At 37.6% G+C, this 23,733-nt stretch overlaps 1 protein-coding gene across 8 annotated transcripts in view; it reads left to right on the top strand.

The window, feature by feature from the left end:
- MPRIP (myosin phosphatase Rho interacting protein) overlaps nt 1-23,733 on the top strand; it is a 384,980-nt gene that overhangs the window by 355,583 nt on the left and 5,664 nt on the right. For 4 of the 8 annotated variants that reach the window (XM_053694605.1, XM_053694610.1, XM_053694611.1 and 1 more), the window contains 7 exons: nt 3,141-3,288; nt 3,587-3,704; nt 4,945-5,104; nt 5,406-5,519; nt 7,339-7,425; nt 17,132-17,294; nt 21,546-21,631. In XM_053694605.1, the coding sequence (XP_053550580.1) occupies nt 3,141-3,288; nt 3,587-3,704; nt 4,945-5,104; nt 5,406-5,519; nt 7,339-7,425; nt 17,132-17,294; nt 21,546-21,631 (876 nt within the window). Of the gene's footprint in view, nt 1-3,140; nt 3,289-3,586; nt 3,705-4,944; nt 5,105-5,405; nt 5,520-7,338; nt 7,426-17,131; nt 17,295-21,545; nt 21,632-22,099; nt 22,166-23,733 lie in introns of all 8 variants that reach the window. The other 4 variants (XM_053694607.1, XM_053694613.1, XM_053694609.1 and 1 more) reach the window with 3 other exon arrangements.

Raw genomic sequence — 23,733 nt, 5'->3', positions numbered from 1 at the left:
CAGCACAAATATCCAGTAGTGTCTCATTTGAGATTTTATTAGCAAGTAGTCATTTCTATGAAATGAGACCTGACAGCTAATTTTAAATATTCTAGCATTTTTTTCAATAGCATATGGTTTTCATATAACATATGTTGTATTATTGGTACTTTCCACAAAAATACAAATGTTACACTTTTTGTTTCTGTGTGTATGTGTTGTTCATATTAAAGGGATAGTAAACCCCAAATTTTTCTTTCAGGATTTAGGTAGAACATACAATTTTAACCAACTTTCAAATTTACTTCTATTATCAAATTTGCTTCGTTCTCTTGTTATCCATTGCTGAAGGGACAGCACTGCACTACTGACAGGAAGCTGAACACATCTAGTTAGCCAATCACAAGAGACAAATGTGTGCAGGCACCAATCACCAGCTAGCTCCCACTAGTGTATGATATGTGCATATTCATTTTTTAACAAGGGATACCAAGAGAACAAAGCACATTTGAAAATAGAAGTGAATTTAAAAGTGTTTAAAATTACCTGCTCTATTTGAATCATGCAAGTTTAATTTTGATTTTCCTATCCCTTTAAGTGTCCTGTGTATTAAAAAGGTAATTATAGAGAGTTAATATTTTTTTTAGTGAGACATATCAAACCTTAGAATATGTTGTTTTAAGGATTATATCCTTGTACATTATTATACCCTTGTTCAGTTTTCCCTTTTTATGCAGTGTACATTTAGATTTAATCAGTTAATTCATTTTGAGGTGAGGATTGTTTAAATATCCCATTATGAGATCTTTATTAGGCACAAATCTGTGAGTCGGTATCTATTTGCTTAGGTCTGGTATTCTGTGTGATTTTGACGTGTCTTTACGTAGTTATGTTGAAGTTGGGTTTTTTTACTTACTTTTTTTTTTAAGTTTTGCAAAGAGCAGTTCATGCATTTTTTTAAAAATATTTTGCATTTGATGTTGTTTGATTTTATGGTAAAAAAATACCCAATATATCATATGTCGATTTTAATATGCCAAGGTTTGGAAATATGGCTGGTTTCTGGGTCTGGACATTTTTTCAGACTTGTGCTCAGTATATTGTATGTCAGATTTTAATTGTATGGATTTATTTCCATAGAAGAAACTGTAGACGTCTTTAGGAAGTTTATACAGATATATTTAATTTTTGCATGCATTAGAAAAAGGATTTCCTTTTAAGTGATGGCGCATTTTTGTGATTATCATATGATCTTCACTGTTAGACATATAGACTTGTTACTTGGAGTAGGTAAGAATTTCTCTGAAGTCTTCAGACTTCAGCATCCATGAGCACTGGCATTTGTGCTGAAGTTCCATTTTGCTTGATTTCATATACAACTCCTACAATAGAGCTTTCTAGCTCAGGAGAACCTGCAACCCCACTTGTCTATTTCACAAGTGTTATGTTCCAAATTCCATTAAAGCTTGTCGCTCTATTAGTCATTCAAAGGCAGATTCTCCTTTTTGGCTATCTTGTTGGTGTGTTATGACAGCTTGGTTGTGATGCAGTGTGTTCATTTCAGAGCACTAGGGATTGATATCTACAGTAGGCCCCCGTTTGTTTTAGCATTACATATGTGTTTCATCTGACAACATAAATGGCTTCTTATATAATCTGTTAGAAGAGAGTTTTTCCTTTATTCAAACCTATGCATAGGTTAAGAACTGATTGATATCCACAATTCTCATTCCAACATTCTGATTTACTATTAGTTCACTCCAGTGGAATGATTTCTGTACATTGTTTTGTTGAAGAAATAGATCTTGGCATCAAGGGAAAGTATCTAAATCTTCAGCATGTTATCACGTTAGAGGTATGCGTTCTCTACATGGATGCAGTCACATTAGATTTCCTTGTATTCTATTGTATGTCATATCCTCAAGTTGTTACATAACAGATTAATGATCTCAACTGCACTGAAAAGTCCTTGTCAGTCTTCAAAGGAGTTAACCGAATTAAAAAGTCTTGGAACATCAATTTGTTTAAGCATTAGAACATATATGGCTTAGGTCTTTCATGCTTCCATTGGATTTACCTTTTGTCTTGAAAGCCATGATGGCTTTTCCTTTTGATAATTTATGGGAAATATTCCTCTGGAATCTCAGGTGGCAGGTTGTTCTTTTGACTAGTACCTCAGACAGATGAGTGGCTGAACTGCAGTTGCTATTTTGCTGTTCCCTTTTTGCCTTTTGAGATAAGATGGTTTTCTCCTAAGTTCCTGAATTCTAACCAAAAGTAGTTTCCGATTTTGATATCCGTCAAGACTTCTCATTTTCTCCTGATAAAAAGATGGTGAATGGAAAACCGCTTTACACACAGGATGTAGTTCACTGTGTTTAAAAATATATTTGGCAGCACTAATGAACAGAGGCAAACTGATGTCTTTGTTATAATGCAAGGACTTTGCAGCAGGAACGATTTAAAGGTGGATTCTTTGCCAAGGAAGTAATGACGCAGATTTCACAGTGAATTCAGGCTAATTCTGCATAGGTATCAAACAGTACTTAGTTGGTTGAAGCAGTATCTCTTCTGAGGCCTGTAAGCCAACAGTGTGTAGTTCTCCTTACACATCTTTAAAACAATATGAATTGGATGGGCATACTTTCCCTTAGGCCAAAAGATTGGCTGAAATGTCCTTTCGTTGTTAGCTTCTAAATAACTATTCCTTTTTCAGTATGATTTGCGTTATTAGTGTTTTTGTTTGTTTTTGTTTGTTTTTTTGTATTTAATATCCGTTTTTACCTTTTCCATACGTTTCTATACGTTTTTTGTAGCAAGATGGTGGTATGTGTTAGTAGGGTGTAGAGTCCTATATCCACCTGCAACATGAGGTTCCAGGCTTTGAGTTTTTGTCCTGACTCAGTTAAAAGGCAAAGACTTTCTTTGTGAGTGTGACTCAGGAAACTTAGATAAGATATTGTCATTTCGATAAATGGCTCAATTTCTATATTTAGTTGAGTAATTGGCACTGTACGTAAAGTATAATTCTCTTGAATTAAATATACACACCTGACATATTATGTGAATAGTAGTAGCAGCTAAGGCTCACTTATGATGTATTCTGATAGGCAAGTGCTTCTTCTAGTTTATATATTAAAGGTAACCTTTTCTCTTTCCAGGCAACATGTGAACGAGGTTTTGCAGCCATGGAGGAGACTCATCATAAAAAAATTGACGATTTACTGAGGCAGCACCATCGAGAGCTAGAAAAGTTACGAGAAGAGAAGGATCGCTTGTTGGCCGAGGAGACTGCGGCGACCATCTCAGGTGCTGGGATGTAGGATACAGGATAGAGGAAAGGATGGGGTGATGGAGAAAGCTTACCAAGAGCTGTCTGTAATTTTAGACAGTTACAACTTATGAGATTCATACACTTACTGTTTCATAGGTAGTAGAGACTCAACTATCTAATTTGAGTATTTTATTCTACACTGGCCACAAGAAAAACTGGTTTTCTGCTCATTCTTTATCCTTAAACATCTTTTAACATTAGTTGATTCTGAGGGGAGCCACGGGTTGATATGGATCTGCTTTTTCAGTTTCTTTCTACCATCTTGTTCTACAGCCATAGAAGCAATGAAGAATGCTCACAGAGAAGAGCTGGAGAGAGAGCTGGAGAAGACTACCCGCTCGCAGATCAGTAGTATCAATGCAGACGTGGAGTCTCTGCGGAGACAGTACTTGTGAGTCCTGCTTAACCTCATAGTCCAGATGCCCCCTTTAGTATTCACTTCTAAAAGGATTGGTGTATTTTCATAGTTAAACAAATGAGTGTTGTAACATTATATCTCACTGTATACCTTTTTACATCAGTGTTTCTTAACTCCAGTCCTCAGGATCAGGCCAGAGTTTCATTATATTTTTACTAGAGCACAGGTGAAATAATCAGCTGATGGGTGAGAGCAGGTTAGTAACCATGGTTACTGATCAGCTGATTATTTCACCTGTGCTCTGGTTCAGATATAATGAATATCTGGCTTGTTAATGGTCCTGAGGACTGGAGTTGAGAGAGACACTGGTTTAGATGATGTATATATTTAGTTACAGTTTTGTTGTACACAAATATAGGGATTGTTGGCTGTGTAGTGATGGATACACCTCCTTGTTGATTCATTTTGCATGAGGTCTAGTGAGTCACATGAAACATCCATAGTAACCTGTACAAAGTAATTGGCTTTAAAGGGACAGGAAACCCCCAATTTTTTTTCATGATTTGAATAGAACAAACAATTTTACACAACTTTTTAATTTACGTCTATTATCAAATTTGCTTCATTCTCTTGTTCGCTAAAGGAACAGCATTGTACTACTGGCGGCTATCTGAGCATATCTAGTTAGCCAATCGCAAGGGACCAATCACGATTATTTGTAGCTTTGTTATACAATGTTGCAAAACACTACTGCCATAGAATACTAAAGACATGTGCACACTCCTGAGCTCTTAGGAGCCTAACTAGTATTACTCTTCAATAAAAGATACCAAGAAAAAAAGCAAATTTGTTAACAGAAGTAAATTGAATAGTTGTTTAAAATTGCCTGCTCTATCTGAATCATGACAGTTTAATTTTGACTTGACTGCTCCTTTAAAGGGACATGAAACCCAGAGCTTTTCTTTTGTGATTTAGACAGAACATGCCATTAAAAAAGGTGTCCAAATACATTTTTATCACATTTGCTTTGTTCTCATGGTATTGTTTGTTGAAGAGGATATCTAGGTAGGTAGACTGACGTCTCTAGGGCACAACATGGTAGCAGGCTGCCATCTAGGGCTCTGGCAAATGTATAACATTGTTAAAAATAGGTAGTGCTCCAGAGTGCATGCTCCTGAGCCTACTTACCTGCTTTTCAATAAAGCATACCAAGAGGGCAAAGTAAATTTGGTAATAGAAATAAAGTTCTAATGTCATCTAATGTGTATTATAGGGAGGAGTTGCAGTCTATCCAGAGGGAGTTGGAAGTCCTTTCAGAGCAGTACTCTCAGAAGTGCCTGGAGAATGCCCACCTTGTACAGGCGCTCGAGGCAGAACGCCAGGCATTGCGACAGTGTCAGCGCGAGAACCAGGAGCTCAATGCACACAACCAGGTATTTATAAGTCAAATTTACGTCGACTTGGCAATGGTCTTCACTCCAATTTTCTCACAAATTTGTATTTATTTTTTGTATTGAACATCACATGAAATACAATTTAGTTAATAGATCAAGTAGGTGTTACTTTGTGAGTTCTATGTGCTGTTTTATTTCACTGATCACGTTTTCAGCGCTGTTACGCCTCGGCTTTTACAAATGAATGGGTTGTAAATGTTTTGCTTGTTAAATCTGCTCTGTTTCTCTAGAGAAAACTAATTGGTGTGAAACAAATGACTGTAATTGTTTATGGTTGCAGGAGCTAAATAACCGCCTAGCAACAGAAATTACACGGTTACGGATACTGCTAACAGGAGATGGTAGTGGAGATGTATCGCCGCTCACCCTTGGGAAGGACGCCTATGAGCTGGAGGTAAAAAGCTTCTTCTAGTAATTAATTACATATGAAATATTAATATGGGTCTGGTGGTCATTTATTAGATGACCAGGATGAGTTTATTTTTAATGCAGTCTGTTTTTTGAATGTTAAAGGGACATTATATTGAAAAAGATTATTATGTTCTAATTTAAGAGCTTGTAATTTTTGCACTACTTGCTATGAAGCGGTTATGTGGTTACAAACGTAGGTAAAGTTCCATTTAGAATCTGCAGAAAACTGCTGGTCCGGAGCAGGAAACAGCCAGTAAGCCAATTGGCAGGGGCAGTCACATGACTCCACCAATCACCTGCTGTGTTCAACTTGGGAGCTGCAAAACTGTCGGGGACAGTGCTCAATAGCGAGTAGTGAAAAAATAGAGCTTCGCTACAGTATGTACTATGTAATTTACTCAATTAAAATGTCCCCTTTAAAGTTTCAGTCTACTTAAAAATAGTTTTTGTTTAAAAAGGTAGATAATCCCTTTATTACCCATTCCCCAGTATTGCGTAAACAACATTGTTATATAAATATACTTTTAACTGTATGATAACCTCTATCTAAGCAACTGCAGACTGCCCCTTATCTCAGTGCTTTTTATAATCTTGCATATTAGCCGATCAGTGCTGGTTCATGCATAACCATTATCATTCTCAACGGGAGTGAGCACAATGTTATTTGTTTGACATACATGAAGTAGGAACTGCCTGGCTGTATGCAAGATTTAAAAAGCTAATAAAAAACACTGAGATAAGAGTCGGCATGCAGGGGTTTAGAAATAGTTAAACTTAGATGTTAAAAAGTATATTTATATAACAATGTGTTGGTTGTACAAAGCTGGAAAATGGGTAGTAAAGGTGTTATCTATCTTATTAAACCGTAAAAAATAAAGTAGACTGTCCCTTTAAATGGAGATTCTAGTGGAAATTGAAATGCACCTCAGTACATTACTCTAGTAAAAGTTATCAGCGTTTTAGTGATTATTTTTATTCTGCACATGACCCTGAAGGACAATATGTCAGCTCAGTGTCCCGGAGCGGAGGTGGCATCTCAATACTGCTATGCATTTTAGTTTCTACTAGAACTGTCTCATTAAATAGTAAAATAAATAGATTGATGAGACATAAAATGCATTTGCCGTTATAAAATAAACATTTTGTTCTGATGTATTTTTGTTTTTATTTAAATATTTTTAGCAGTTGTTTTGCAACAAAATAAAACCGATATTTAAAGGGACATAATACTCATATGCTAAATCACTTGAAAGTGATCGAATATAACTGTAAAAAGCTGACAAGAAAATATCACCTGTAAAAAAGGAAGCTATTTTACCTCAAAATGTCTTCATCTCACCAGAGTAAGTGTTCTGTGATCAGTTAAACTTGAACTGCAAGTTAAGAACAATAGCTAATTAGCAGTGCTGAGGTAATGCTTTGCCTTTGCTGTGATCTCATGAGATGTCACAGAACTTAAACTGAATAGAAAAATAACATAACTGTGCCTGCACGTGACAGATTCACACTCCCTAGCTTGTCCTGGGACCAGCATTCTGATTGGCTGCTTAAAGTCTCTTTACAGTGGAGTGTGAATACTTAGGAAATTTGAGGTAAGATATGTTTTTTTTTTACATAGCGATGTTCAGGTGATATTTTCTAGTCGGCTTTTTACAGCTAGCTGCATCACTTTTATGTGCTTCAACATTTGGGTATCATGGCCCTTTAAGTTCTTGCAAAACTAAATCTGCTGAATCTTAAGAATGGCTTTGTTTGGTGGCTTTTCTAGATGCGTTAATGAATGTAATTTCTTCCAAATACAGGTTCTTCTGAGGGTGAAAGAATCGGAGATTCAGTACCAAAAGCAGGAGATCAGCTCTTTGAAAGATGAGCTCAACACAACACTAAAGGTAATGGAAAGCAGGTTAATAAAATGCCCCCTTTCATGTAATTTAGCTCTGAAATTGAGCCATTTTATAATTCTCAAAATTTGAAATGCACCTTCTGACTTCTCAAGGTTTACCCTGCTACATAGCTGTCCCTAATTGGCTGTTTCAGATAAATGAATGCATTTTATACTACCTTTATAACAGTCGCTAGCCTTGTTGTCTTGGGACTAAAAGCCAGATTGGCTCTTCCAAATAAGGCAAATGATAGGTGGAGTTTGGCAATTGATTGGTAATTGCAGTAAAAAGGATGTTAATTTGTTGTAAAAACATTGACTTGGCGGATATGATTCTATAGCATCACAGCAGTAATGTCTGAAATTACAAGGTGTTTACTGTCCCGTTAATGAAATTGGTAAATCTGAAGACAAGCGAGTGTGTTTGGCTTAAATGTTGTGAGATCCCTTATTGTAACTTATGTTAAAAAATAAATCTGTTATTCATATTAAAGACCAACTATTTTTAGTTTTTCTAATAATAATTCCTGTGTGTGTGAGCACGTGCACATAAAAGCTTTTTTTTTAAAAAAAACTGAGTGTAATGAATGCTTGCATACCCAAGTATTTCATCTTTATTGGCTGGTAAAGGCCATCTATTAACTCATGACAAGAAAAAAGTATGTTTATTTAATAGAGGAACGTCCATTTATAAAAAAAAAAATTCATCAAAAGCACAATGAACTTATATGGTTATGTATTTTAAAGGGACTTGAATTTTCATGGTTTTAGATAGAGAATGCAATTTTAAGAGAAATTTTAATTTAGTTCTGTTATCAAATTTACTTTTGTTCTTTTGGTATCTTTATTGAAAAGCAAACCTAATTAGGCTCCGGAGTAGCAATGCACACTACTGGGAACTAGCTGGTGATTGTCCGATACACACATATGCCTGTTGTTATTGGCTTAGACAATATGTTCAGCTAGGTCCCAGTAATGCATTGCAGCTAGGGAGTGGATTTTAACTATGGTTTTAAGTCCTTTGCCGTGGCCATTGTTATATGCGAGCAATTGTACATTAACCCCTGTACGTTACTTGTCTTTCTATGGGGGTTGCTTACTTCATATCGCTGTCTCGCCGTCAGCGGAGACACAACACTATTCCTAGAATGTGTGAGGGTGTAATAGCACGGTCTTGCCGCTTGCAGCAAGAGCCGCACTATGATAAACAATCCCTTAACGACCAGCGTACGTCCCTGCCATTAAGGGGTTAACGATTTACTAAAAAACATTAGAGCAGCTACAGATAACTGGCTCTGCTCCGGACCTGGGACACTAAAAGATTGTGCCAAGTGCTGTATGAATAAAATAATAAATATGTCCTGTGTGTTTTTCAGAACAATATTTTCCTTCCTCAGATTAATCAGTTTAGTGGCATTTAATCAGGAAGGAGCATCTTGTGACATTTATCTAGGAAGTGCTGAATAAACTGCTAGTACCACATCTCACACTGGTTAGCAGTGCTTAGAAACCTCATGTGATTGCGGTTTATGTGCTGTATCTTTACTGCCACCTACTGACAACTTGTGGTGGTTATAATAGCACATGTAGCATGTAATGGGATTTGGTAATGAGTAGTGCTGTGTACTAGCCTGTTTTCAAACACACAGAATAGTCATTTCTTGCTTGCACACAGCTACGCTAAACGCATAAAAATGAAGAGTTTGTTAAAGTGTTTGGCCAAATGGTGATAAGCCCAGGAAACCACTTCACAGGCTGCTCTTACCTGGGTCTTAAAGGGACTCTGAACCCAATTTTTTTCTTTCATGATTCAGATAGAGCATGGCATTTTAATCAACTTTCTAATTTACTCCTATTATCAATTTTTCTTCGTTCTCTTGCTATCTTTATTTTATAGATAGATCCCTGATGAAGTGCTTGTTGTAAAGCAGGAAACTCGTCGGATGCAGCACCTGTGTGCTGAGGTTGTATGCATAACAAAAGTGTGCCTTCCATAACTGGAATTTTTAACTAAATTTTCAATAAATGTCTAATTTTACAACTAACATTGGTACAGCCTGCAAATTTCTTTCCAAACCCCTTTACTTGGATCTTTATTTTAAAAGCAGGGATGCTTTTTTTAGGTTCAGCACCATGGATATCGCTTGCTTATTGGAGGCTTGTATTTACCCACCAATAAGCAAGCATAACCCAGGTTCTCAACCACAAATGGGCCGGCTCCTATGCAACACATTACTGCTTTTTAAATAAAGATAGCAAGAGAACAAAGAAAATTTGATAATAGGAGTAAATTAGAAAGTTGCTTAAAATTGCATGATCTATCTGAACCATGAAATACAAATTTGGGGTTAGTGTCCCTTTAACCTACAGACGACACATGCTGGTTTCCAACCAAACACACTGAGAACCCCCAAGGGTGTCACAACTATTTATAACCTCCCCAAGACGCATACAAAACCCGGAAGTGGACTACACTCTCAAACCGGTAGGCAGCTGTATTTGGAATCAGTGACTCAGTTAACCGCAAACCAGCCTGGCTGCAAACTTCAGTCGGAGAAGTGACTCAAAATTATAAAACACACAGGGTAGTCTGCACTCACTTGGATGTATACAGCTTGGATAAAACCATAAAAGTGAAGTTTGTTACAGCATTTGGCCAAATGATAAGTCTAGGAACCACTTCATGGTCTCTTCTTACTTGGGTCCTAACTTACAGCCAACACCTGCTTGCTTCTAACCAAACACAAGGGTGTTACAACTATTTGTAACCTCCCCAAGACACATACAAAACCCAGAGATGGACTGCACCCTCAAACCTGAGTGGGTACACTTCCCAAGCCACTTGCAAAACAGCAGGCAGCTAACCCCACACCAGCCTGGGTGCAAAGCCCGTTTGGACAAATCGCACAAAATGATCAATTTACAGAATATTCAGCACTATTTCAGATGCACACAGGCTTAAATCATAAAAGTGAAGAGTTTTTCATTTCAATTTCATACACTATTGTTAATAACAACTTTACGGAAGATTTTGATTCCCACCCATCACCTATATATACTGTACTCTTGCTGGTTTCAGTATAGTACTGTGGGGTTGTATTCATGTTCTGACTGAAGTGTTTCTATGGATGGAGAATCAAGAGCTCTTTCCTGTGGCTTTAATGGTCTTGACATTTGAACCCTACATGCAGGTTCTAATAGATTGGCACTCTCGTGTCCTTATTCAGAAGTCAATATAAACCATGAAAGAAAAACATATCCTAGGTTTAATCCCAGAGGATTCCAAAGGGTGGCGCTAAAACAACCGCCGATGTAGATCTCAAATGAAGAAACAATGTTGTAGTTTTACCAATAAATAAAACTGACTCACAGTATAGATCATCTGTGTAGTCAGATTATTAATATCTTGATCACTTGTAGTTCATTTCAAACTAAGGAAATATATTGTAGTAATTCCAAACTTTATTTCTGAGGGCATTTTTTTTTTTTTTTTTAATTGAAGGTGCATTTTTTTACTATTTATTGAGAGTGTCGTTTTATCGTTCCAAGAATGATAGAACTTTTACTCATGGTTCCGGTCACTAGAGTATTTAATCATTACTTTGAATAAACTAAGAACATTAAAGGGACATGAAACCAATTCTTCTTGAATGATGACAAATGTGCTTAATTGTCTTGGTATCCTTTTGTTGAAGGAGCAGCAATGTACACATCTGGTGAGCCAATAAGACATATATGTGCAGCCACCAATCACCAGCTAGCTCCCAGTAATGCTTTCCTGCTCCGGAGCCTTCCTAGGTATACTCTTTAACAAAGGATATCGAGAGAACAAAGTAAATTGGATAATAGAAGTAAATTGAAAAGTTGTTTAAAATGGCACGCTTTGTATTTCTTTTTTATGATGATGCTCTCCGATGTAGTTTTTGAAAAAAGGGCAAAATGGCTCCAAGGCTGTGCTGGTCGGCCATTTTAATATTTTCTTAATCCCTATGACTTTCATATTAAGGAGGGAGTTTTCACATTTTCAAAGTAAAGGCTCAACCTGTTTTGAGTTACGATTTTATCTTGGACCAGGTATAAAAGATTTTGATTTACAGGAACAAGAGTTTAAGGTAGGAAATATAGTTATTTTTCTAACTGTAGACCATGCATACGTTTGGTATGTATCTGGGTCAATACAGGTAGTTGTGCTCAGGCATAGCCATTTAGCAGCATAACCCATAAGAATAGGGGAAAAGAAATGCCCATTGGCACAAACACAACATGAGATTTAAATGACAGATATATATGAACACATAAAAAGTAACTTATTAGTTATACATATAAAATAGACAGCATTGCAGTTGGAGTTTGCTGCCCTACTGTGAATTAAAAACCCTGCACTACTTGTGTCATTTAAATCTCATGTTGTGTTTGTGCCAATAGGTATTTCTTTTCACCTATTCTTATGGGTTCTTTTCTTTATAAATGGAAAGAGTCCACAGCTGCATTCATTACTTTTGGGACTTCAGAACCTGGCCACCAGGAGGAAGCAAAGACACCCCAGCCAAAGGCTTAAATACCCCTCCCACTTCCCTCATCCCCCAGTCATTCTTTGCATTTTGACCCAGGAGGTTGGCAGAGAAGTGTCAAAAGTTTTAGATTAGTCTCTTATGTAGGGTAGTACTCTTCGGCATGGGACTGGAGTTTTAAGTAGTCCTGTTAGCCTTTCAGTGAAAGCATGGATGAAAGTTAGAGTACGGAGATGCAGGGAGAGTCTTTCTGCGAAACCACCCCAACTCAAATTAACAGCTCCACAAGCAATCGGTGTTGATGAGTTTCGCTGCCTGCTTCTTCTCTCAAGTCCATGGCAGAAGCGATGCTAGTATCTGTCACACATGAAAGGCCGTGTTCCTGTTCCACGGCGTAGATTCCAGTAAGATTGTTTCATTTTACTTTCTTTATGACATGTACTGTATTACAGATGCTGTCTTGAGGGGCTACCACCTCGCGGGACTAACTTATAACACAGGGCCTCATTGAGGCTCCATTTGTATCTTGGAATCAAGGGTTAATATCTCCTGAGGGGGGTTATTGAAAAGGGTTTTTTTTTTTTAAATCATGTTTGTTATATGATTCAACCTGCTTATGTGTAGTGTTATTTCGGCTCATGGCTTGTGGAACATAACGGCTTTTGGAAAGTGACGTGACCTTACGGGCGTGCATGCTTTTTTTTTTTTACTATACGGTTAACCGGCCGTGGTCACGTTTTTGGGCTCCATTTCCGCATTCCTGACCGCATGGCGAAAGAGAAATTCTGGTCTGCTGGTGTCTGGTTCATAGGAGTTGGTAAGTGCCCCAGCCATTGCGGGTGTCAGATTTTTTTAGTCCACTCTTTTTTATATTCAATATCCTAGTTATGGAGGAGTCTGATATTGTGGAGATGGACGTCTCTGTTTCGGATTCTACTCCTTGCGCAGAATGCGTATTGCCCCGGATGATACAAGCCTATCTGTTATGTTCTGAATGCCGTATTAGAGTGCTCAATTCGTCTCTTGCTCCGGCGGGGGTATGCTGTGCTTTTCCCGTATGCGTGTAGGTTTGGAGGATTAAGGGCCTCCTTGCTGCTGGTTCCTGGCGGTCTTGCCTTTTAGGGGCTTTTTGGACTTATCCTTTTGGATTTGTTCCTTTTTGTAGTTCTCTTCTTTAGGATCTAGACTTCCGGACTTTGTCCGGTATCCTTAACAGTGTTGCCGCCTTCTGGGAGGGCCTGTGACCTTTTCCAGTTTTTATGAGTTAGTTTTTTCCCTATTGGGGACGATAGGCTGTGTTGTCTCCTTTTCCAAGCTTTGCTTAGGGGTTTTTCTACCGAGGTTGGGATGCTTTGCATTCTTTTTCCTTAGGTGGGTTCCTCTGGTTACGTTCTCTGAGGTGTTTATGGAGACGTTTAGGGGCACACTGGCATGACCTTGTGGTTTGCTCTAGCCTTGTTCTGCTCCATCTTCGGACGACATGGTCCTCTGTTGTGCTCTAGCTCCTTTTGGAGTGCTGGACTCCGGCAAGGGGTGTTCCCTTCTTTTGAGTTGGGACTTTTCAAGTGACTCTTGTTTTCTGTTTTTCCGGGCTAGTCCGTTCATTCCCCTGTGACGTCTGGTTTCAGACGGGGTATTGGTGTTCCCTGGGATGTGGTTGGTTCTACACATTTCTAAGCTTGGGCTTATAGTTTTTGTCTTGGATCTTTCCGGATGTCCGGAAACTTATGATCCTGTGGCTAGTTCAGTGCGTTCCAGTTTTACCAGGGAACATTGGCTATGACTTATGGTCTAGTTAGTTGAAATGCTTGCGGCTTGGCCAGAATCGGTGTGTTTTTGGATGCGCTCCTTTTTTGTCTGTCCTGTCCTTTTAAATGATGGGTGCTCTCCTTCATTGTGAGTTTTTCTGGATAATTTTCATTCAGCTTTTGTTTTCATCAGGCTACGGCTTCCTGTTTGGAGCTTGTGCGCTGTTGGTCTCTGTGTTCTCCCTCTTGTGGGGTGGGGGGGGACAGTTTTGTTCTCCTCTAGGAGGTAGACTTTCCTCTCTCTCGAGAGTGGCTGTCCTGTCTTGTGGGCAGGTGATTGGAATGGGTATTTTACCCTATAGTGGGTTATTCTGTTCCATCTGTGGAGATTCAAGTCTCTGTGTTGAGACTGTCATTAGTATCGTGCTAGATCTTATGGTGATCTACTGCATTTTTCCGTTCATTCTCTTGGTGAGTTCCTAATTGAGAAACCTATTGGATAGGAACCTGAACTCTAGTGGGATGGCTAGGTCCATCCCATTCCGTCCTTTTTCTGGGCTGGAGATTGGGGTCCTTTTTGTTCTGCCTGTCGCTGGGCTCGTCTGATGTTGGGAGAAGAATCTAGGATCTAGGGTTAGTCCTTGGGTCTTGAGGTACGGTGAGCCTCTTTGAAGTTTCGGTGCTTCTCTATGTTACAAGTTAAGCTTTGGTGGCTTTTGGATAGCCTGTGATGTGTCCACTGCTCAGTGGATGTTTCGCAGTTTGAAGGTGGGGTTGGTGCTCTGATCTGGTATAATGGTTAGAGCAACAGCTTAGGTCTTTTGACAACTCAGGTTTGATTCCCATTACTGAGAAGTGTATTTTTATCAAATCTACTTCAGCTGCTCTTTACTTGCTCTGCAAGTCTTTCTGTTTACAGAGTCATCCTGGTATGACTATTGCATGTGTTTGATGCAGGTGTTTCTATCTGGTTTTGCGGCACGTATGTTGGTTTCTGAATATCTTGATATTCTGAGTTCCTTGCGACTTGAGGACTTCGTCTTCAGTTCTTAATTAGGGTGCATTTGCACTGTAATAGGAGAAGTTTTCTTCTCTGTTTTTAGATCACGGTCCTAATCCTTGTGGTTTCTGTACTCTTTGGGGTCTGGGCGTTGCCTCCCCTTGTTTCTTAGGACTGGTTTTGGTCTCTGTGAGCTTGACTTGGTTCTGGATTTTTTTTTCCTAATTTTTATTTGGAACTACTTGTACCCTATTAAGGGTTTTAGGGTATCCCTGTCTGGTTTCTCTGTTCTCTTCCTTTTAGGAGTTTACAGTAGTTGATCCCTTTCTCTCGTAAGGGGTGTGTTGTGGGGGACCGACTGCTGGGCGATGGTGTCTCCAGGAGGTGTGTTGGCTCAGTCAAGCCTATTTTCTGCGGTCTCTAGCAAGGCTTGTGAACTTTTGTAGGTCAGTGTCCTTTTTTCAAAAGTTTCTCGGCTTCAGACGAAGCGGGGTTTTTTGCTGGGCAGGGGTTTCAGGCCTGGTGCCCTCAGAATGGGCCGCCTTTTTTACCCTCCCGTTTTAGCATTCAGTGTCCTCTAGCTTGGGTATTGTTTTCCCAAAAGTAATAAATGCAGCTGTGGACTCTTTCCATTTATGAAGAAAAACATAAATTATGCTTACCTGATCATTTTCTTTTCTTCAGATGGAAAGAGTCCACAGCTCCCCACCCGTCATTTTCTGTGGGGCGTATTTTCTGCGGTCTCTAGCAAGGCTTGTGAACTTTTGTAGGTCAGTGTCCTTTTTTCAAAAGTTTCTCGGCTTCAGACGAAGCAGGGTTTTTTGCTGGGCAGGGGTTTCAGGCCTGGTGCCCTCAGAATGGGCCGCCTTTTTTACCCTCCCGTTTTAGCATTCAGTGTCCTCTAGCTTGGGTATTGTTTTCCCAAAAGTAATAAATGCAGCTGTGGACTCTTTCCATTTATGAAGAAAAACATAAATTATGCTTACCTGATCATTTTTTTTTCTTCAGATGGAAAGAGTCCACAGCTCCCCACCCGTCATTTTCTGTGGGGCGTCTTTTTTGTTCTTCCGGCACCTTTTCACCCTGATATTTCTTCTACTGTTTCTTGTTCCTCGGCAGAATGACTGGGGTATGAGGGAAGTGGGAGGAGTTTTTAAGCCTTTGGCTGGGGTGTCTTTGTCTCCTCCTGGTGGCCAGCTTCTGAATTCCCAAAAGTAATGAATGCAGCTGTGGACTCTCTCCATCTGAAGAAAAGAAAATTATCAGGTAAGCATAATTTGTTTTTGCTGCAGGTATAAAACATGTGTTAGGCTGTGTATGGAAGACCAATGAGAATGTATTGCATAATATTGCAGTAAATAAGGTTTTGCTTCTTCATAATCAACACTTGGTGGAAAGTCTTGTAGGCAGCACTTCCTTTGTCACAGTGTCACAATTAAGTAGGTTTTTCTACCATCACCCACTAGTTATAAATCATGTTGTTACAAGACTGAGAGAAAAATAAGAATTAAGATAAATTACATTCTTTATAGTTTTATAACCTATGAAGAGCTACCCAGACATCTTTTGGCAAATTGGGTTTGTTGTCTAGTCCCTCAGATGTAGCTGCGGACAAACCTCTCTCTTCCCATGTTGGGTCTATCTTGGATGTTTATGTATTAATAAAAAGAGAGAAGCGCTCAACCTGGAACTGAACAATAGCATAGTAGCATGTTCTATGGCTAGTTACCACTCAAGAAGCAGCCTCTTTTTGCTCAACATGTGCCTTTCCCAGAGAAGAACTTTCCTGAAGCATATCAGTCTGATCCTGACTTCACAGTACAGTCCAGCCCCGAAACACCAGGCAATCTTTCTCTGAACAAGAGAAACCTCAAAACCCCAGACGTACGTTTTGGCCTAGTGTGGGCCTCATCAGTGAGGTGCAGCCATATCCCTCTAAGCACACTGAGAAATGGGTCCACGTATGGATTCCCGCATCACACTTAGGGAGACTTCCCTAAATGTCATAATTTGCCTAAATAAAAAGAGAGAAGCGCTCAACCTGGAAAAAATAAGAATTATATTTTATTAAGATAAATTACATTCTTTATAGTTTATAACCTATGACGAGCTACCCAGACATAACCTTTTGGCAAATTGGGTACCTTGTCTAGTCCCTCTGATTTAGCTGTGGACAAACCTCTTTATCTTCCCATGTTGGGTCTATCTTGGATGTTTATATATTAACTGACGGCAAAAGAACTGTACAGGTGACATGGTGGAATATTTTATTTTTTCTATCTAAGCCTAAATGATGAGAAGCAGAAACCCCCCCTAGTTATAAATTATATTTGTCATTTATCACTTTGAATACAAAGAAACGTATTTATCTTTATGTGTAAATTTTGTTTTATAGTAAAATATAGATTGATTATAAAATCTAATATTTATTCCTGTTATTTAATTTTCCTAAAGGACAAGAAATATGCTAGTGACAAATACAAAGACATCTACACTGAGCTGAGTAATGTTAAGGCGAAAGCTGAATGTGACATCAGTCGACTAAAGGAACAGCTGAAGGTTGCCACTGAGATGTTGGGGGACAAGACTCCAGAGAATGCGTCTGTACCTGGATATGGTGAGTGAATAACTTTAATTTCTCTTTTCAGAATGTTTGATTGTTGAATAAGAATGTTTTTGCCGAAATATCTGGTATCTCACTCCCCTTTATAGCTCTACAGGGGCGTCAGTAGACCATTTATACAACAGCAGTGTACAAAGTCTCCAATGCCTTAAAGGGACAGTCAACTCAATGTTTTTTTTATTGTTTTAAAAGATAGATAATGCCTTTATTACCCATTCCCCAATTTTGCACAGAAAACACTGTTATATTAATACTTTTTACCTCTGTGATTACCTTGTATCTAAGCATCTTCAGACGGCCCCCTGATCACATGACTTTATCTATTGACTTGCATTTAAGCCAATTAGTGCTGTGTTGTTGGAATCCACAGGCGCCAGCACAATGTTATCTATATGGCTCACATGAACTCGCTTCCCCTAATGTGAAAAGCAAATACAAAAGCATGTGATCATGAGGCTTTAGGGACTTAGAAACAGACAGAGATTTAGAGGTTTAAAGGTTATAAAGTATATTAATATAACAGTGTTGGTTGTGCAAAGCCTGGGGAATGGGTAGTAAAGGCATTATCTATCTTTTTAAACAATAACAATTTTTGTGTTGACTGTCCCTTTAAGTGAAGTTTGATAACTGTATTGATTTCGACAATCATTTTGTGCAACATCAGTGTCATGAGCATGCACAAGTGTTATAGGTTAGCTACTTAGATGTTTATTATTTGTGACTAATATAAAACAGATGAAACAATGCACTGGTACAATTTATTTTTCTTTATTTGAGGCAATAAAACCTTTAAATACAAACAACCTTTAAACGCTGTCTGACAGGGTTTGGCTTACACCTTACTCATAAACTACCATTAAACAGACTCAATCTGTACAACTTGATTTTAACAAAAATATCTTGATTCATAATCAGTGTTGTCTGCAGGACCAATTTAAAGTGATGGTAACATCTTTATTTTTTTTTGAAATTCTTTTTATTGAAGAGAGAAAAGGAGGTCAGAAACAGTTACAGTTTGGCAATAGATATACAAATAACATATCAGATGCATCACACAATCGTTGGTATCCTTAATTTGACAGTATTATATTTAAGTTTCTTGTAGCTTATTTCTGCATGGAGTTTAGATGTTGATAGTTATCAGAGTTTTGTCGTTCCCTTCTCTCTCAACTCTCTCATTTTTTTTTTTTTATTTATTTTTTTTTATACGTTTATAACTTAGCACATTACCTTAACATATAACCTCACCCATGGGTGATTCTAAGTGTACCTTGGGGTTTGGCAGGGCTCCCCAGAGATGGGGAAAAAAAAAACTATATAAAAATATATATATATATATACTTTCTGAGGGTCTCCCTCTCCCCACCCGTCCCCCGGCTTAGGTCTTAGTTTTCCGGTCTATAATATTTGTGAAATTAGGATCTCCCCCTGTCTGTCATCCACTGTTGCCGCGTCTTTATCATATAGTGCTGTCCATTCTCCTCTTAGGGATGCCTCTAGGTAACATCTTTATAAATGAACATGAGTTTAATTCATAATTTTTAATATTAATCGAGTTAATAATTCTTTAAATCTTAAAGGGACACTGTACCCAAATATTTTCTTTTGTGCTTCAGACAGAGCATGCAATTTTAAGCAACTTTCTAATTTACTCCTATTTTCAAATGTTCTTTATTCTCTTGGTATCTTTATTTGAAATGCAAGAATGTAAGTTTAGATGGCGGCCCATTTTTGGTGAACAACCTAGGTTGTCCTTGCTGATTGGTGGATAAATGCATCCACCAATCAAAAACTGCTGTCCAGAGTCCTGAACCTAGAAAAAAGCTTACATGCCTTCTTTTTCATATAAAGATAGCAAGAGAACGAAGAAAAATTGATAATAGGAGTAAATTAGAAAGTTGCTTAAAATTGCATGCTCTTGGCAAAAAATAGCAAAGCTTTTTTCAATAAATAGTAAAGCCTCTCCATATCTCCCGATATTAGGAAATCCTAAATTCCAGGCAGGTATTCACTCTGCTGTCTTTAAGAGATGGCATCATATTGGTCTAAATAAGGTTCACCAAATAATAGATAAAGAAAGACATTGTATCAAATCATTTCAAGAACTAAATATAGAATTTGGCCTGCCAAACAAAGACTTCTTCGCATATCTACAACTTAGGCACTTCGCGCTGGAATTAGTTAAAGAAAAAGGCTGGAATTGGAACATAGGTAAATTTGAAGATTGGCTGATATTATCTAGGAACGGCCGTATGTCCATTACACCATGCTATCACTTTCTAGGTTTAAATAAAGGTGCCTCTGTTATAACAGTTGACTGCAAATTGGAATACATTAACTGCTCAGAGCAATATAGAAATAAAAACTCTTCAACTTTCAATTAACAAGGTTACTCAGAACGCACTTTCGGCCACATGGAGAGAAGCCCATGTTAAATTTCTCCACAGGGCATATTTTACCCCTGAGAAAGGTTACAGGTGTGCCAACTTAGGGTTTTATAAATGGCCCAAATGCTCATACCTTGCAGCCAATTTTCTACATATGACATGGTATTGTCCGAAAGTCAAGATTCTATGGCTCAAAGTAGAATATTGGCTAAAAAATGTATTAAAAATAACCCCTCTTTCTCTAACACTATTTCAGATAGCACTCTGCTTAAGGGAAGAATCTGGTAAACAAAACAGTGAAAAGGTTGTAATTTCCACTATTCTAGCTACTAGATATTTAATTTTTAAAAAATGGAAGACTCGGTCAATTCCATCTCTCTCCGAAGTGAAAAACTGTTTGAAAAAACAGTGCATACTAGAACAAAGAGACACAAATATAGACAATGAACAGGATGTTAAAAGATTTTTCGATAATTGGGCAATCTTTTTAAAAACTTTTTCTCCTACAGAAATAAATCATATAATTTTTCCCTTTCAAAACACAGAAATAGTTTTACTAGGGAACTGGTAGATAGTAGGAAGGGTCCAGTGTAAGAGTGATAAAAGGAAGTGGTTCCCCTTTTTTTCTTTATTTTTTTTTTTATTTTGTTGTTGTCTCGTTTTCTTGTTTTTTTCTGCACACGTGGGGGGGAGAAATCGAGTGGGATTGAAAAAGTAAATAAAACTCCAAGACATCTCCACAGAAAACTATATAAGATGTAGCAACATTATCAACGGTCATTAATGTAATTTTGATTGCCTATGTTAACTAAAATTGACACAGAACTATTTAAACTAAGCAAGGTCATTGTGTTATGTTAAGTCTTCATAGTTTTGTATTTCTATTTCTAATTTTATTGTCTTTGTATGAACAACAAATGCATTATTTCTGGTTTGTATTAACTATGTTTGGGTTCAAGATACCTTTAAGGATAAAGGTATAAGATGTAACAATACTATGAAGTGTAATTAATATAGCGTCAAATATGTATGATAAGTAAAACTAATATAATATTGTTTAAATTTAGCAAGGCCATCGTGACATATTGGGTTTTACAGGCCTTGTAGTTTTGTCCTTATCTCTGTTTTCTGTGCAAAGATAACAAATGTATGATATTTGATTATTGTATTTTGTTTTGGTCCATAAATAAAATATAAAAAAAAAAAAAATTGCATGCTCTATCAGAATCACAAAAGAAAAAATTGGGTACAGTGTCCTTTTAAAGTCCATCATTCCACCCGGGTCTGTGTCAAATTTCTTTTTTTTTTTTAATAATGTATACTCCGACATCCAGTTAAAATCCTGTCTGTTAGCCGACCATGCGGTTAGCCAAACCGCCCCCTCTATCTACAGCACATGCTCAACAATACATTTGGCAATTAAATGTGCACATCTTAGTGCATAGGGAGCGAGCCTGGTTGCTTACGTAGAAAGCGGGTGGGCTGCTTTCTATATGTGATAGAGCACTGACCAGGAAGTCTATTGACGGTGGAGGGAGGCGCGCGCGCGCGGTAAATATAAATTAAAAAAAAAATTAGATTTTTTTTTTTTTTTTTTTATAATCAAAACTTAACGATTTCATTGATTAAAGGATAGGCTACCTATATGAATGATCAGAGATCATTACTTTAGCATTACTTTAATGGGCACATCACCCTGTTGATTTTACTGACAACTCAACTAAATATATTAGCTGTTAATTTTTTCCCATTGTTTGTACTTAATTAAAACTTGTTTCTTACCTATGTAGTTAGATCTGAATAAAGGTCTCTCATATTTGTCCTAAATTGTAATCTCGTTTTCCATATTTCTCCACAGATATTATGAAATCAAAAAGCAACCCAGATTTCCTGAAAAACGACAGGTCCAGCATTCACAGACAACTGCGGAACATCAGATCCAAGGTGAGTCTCTCTGTTCCTTTCCGGGTCTATCATATTTGCATCCAGCTGACTTAACTAGAGTTAAAGTTAATTATTTTGTTCTGTCGATAGACTTTGAAATAAAATCAAAATTTATATCAGTGATTAAAAAAACAAGATAAGATATTTCATATTTTGATTTTATTGTGCGTCAGTTTGTGTTTTTCCCACCATTTGTCTGCCTGAACCTTTTGGGTTGTTTTTTTGTGTGTTTTTTTTTAACTGTCAGTAGCATAGATCATAAAAGCCATTCTCTGGCCAGTGTCCTATACACAGTTAAATGCCTGTGATGATCTCTGCTGCTTTATAGACTTGTTCATGGTCATATTGGCAGCATACTATTTAATTGCAGAGCCCCTGCTTGTGAACCATATTGTTTGTTGTATGATTTGGGGCCCTTTGCACTTAGGATTCATGTGCTGTCTCTGTGTGTCCCTTTGTCCCTCACAGTCCGTAATTGAGCAGGTCTCATGGGATAACTGAAAAGTTCCAGGTACCAAGTTCCTTGACGTGTAGGTAAAAAAGGCGGCCAGCAAACTGCATGCAAATTTATCTTCCCATCCCTTGTCCCACTGCCACAATTTGCTGTTACGTTAAATTTTACCCACTACTTCTACTTGGCATAATGTGCCCGCGACCAGCAAGACTGTACAGAAACTTGGAGCAGTACAAAAAAATAAAAATCAATGTGTGGTTTGATGTGCTGAGAAATAGGCAGTTTGTATTTTCACCTGTGGGTGAATCTGGGCAAAGGTCTTTCACTTAATGTTGCCTGAACATGGCATGTGCATGAGAACTGAACACCAAACTATGTGTCTCACTTATAACTAACACAGTATGTAAATGGGGGCAGCAGAGGATTCTGGGACCTCAATCCAATCCATCAGAATTCTTGTGTGGAAATATCATATGGCAGTTGGGAGGGCTGGGTATGTTGCTTATTTTTCAAAGCCGTTCCAATCTATTAGAAGAGTGACAGAAATGGTATAATAGTAAAACCTAGTTACATGTACTTAACACTATAAGAAAGAGGGGTATTGCAGGCTTTTCACAGGGTTATTCACAAGGATTTATACAGACCTTGATACAAGGAAAACATCACTACCATCAATTTATAATTAATAATATCATAGATTTTTTAGCAATGTTTTAATTAATATTATTAGACATCCAGTAACTTCATAGCACTTATACATTCCCATTCTAATAATCAGATTTGAAGGGACATAAAAAAGCAAAAAGAAAATGCATTAATAAGTTACAGCATTTTATTATTGCACTGCAGTTTACATATAACCTTGTATTTAAACCCTGCAAAGAGAATAAGCGCATAAAGTCAGCCCTAAAGCAGCAATGTAATACTGGCTAAGCTCATCTGGTGAGCCAATGACAAGAGACTGTGTAGCTACCCACACCAGCTAGTTCCAGCCGTGCATATCTGCTACTTATTATATGTACATATGATTTTCAACAAAGGATACCAAGAGACCAAGTACATTTTTAGAACAGTGAATTTAAATGTCATAAAATTGCCTGCGCTATCTCAATCATGAAAGTTTAATTCTGATTTTTATGTTCATATAAAATGAACAAAATTTTTATACTTTATATTATAGGAATATTTTATACTTTATTCAAACAAGTAACAATTATGTTTCTTAAGATGCAAATGAAGCATGTGCAAACATTTTCATTGAACTACGTCACCCCTAAATTTAAAGAGGGATGAAACCCAAAAGTGTTGTTGTGATTCAGACAAAACCTACAATTTAAAAAAAAGTTTCCAATTTACTTATCAAATTTGTTTTGTTCATGTGATATTCTTTGTTGAACTGATATCTAGGAATAATGCTGCCATCTAGTGCTCTTGCAAATTAGAAATTTGTTTAAAATTGCATGCTCTATCTGAATCATGAAAGAAAACATTTGGGTTTCATATCCCTTTAAATTGCGTATTTTGTCCAGGCTATAGAATTTAAAAAGTCCAATGTGTGCCAACGAAATGCTGGAAAATTGTTTCCTGATGATTTAGAATTCCTATGTTGAATTGCCCTGATGAAAGGTGTTGGAGTGGTATCATTCCA

The sequence above is a fragment of the Bombina bombina genome, chromosome 11 (assembly GCF_027579735.1).
Source record: "Bombina bombina isolate aBomBom1 chromosome 11, aBomBom1.pri, whole genome shotgun sequence".
Lineage (NCBI taxonomy): Eukaryota > Metazoa > Chordata > Amphibia > Anura > Bombinatoridae > Bombina > Bombina bombina.
This window is presented reverse-complemented; position numbering and strand designations above follow the sequence as displayed.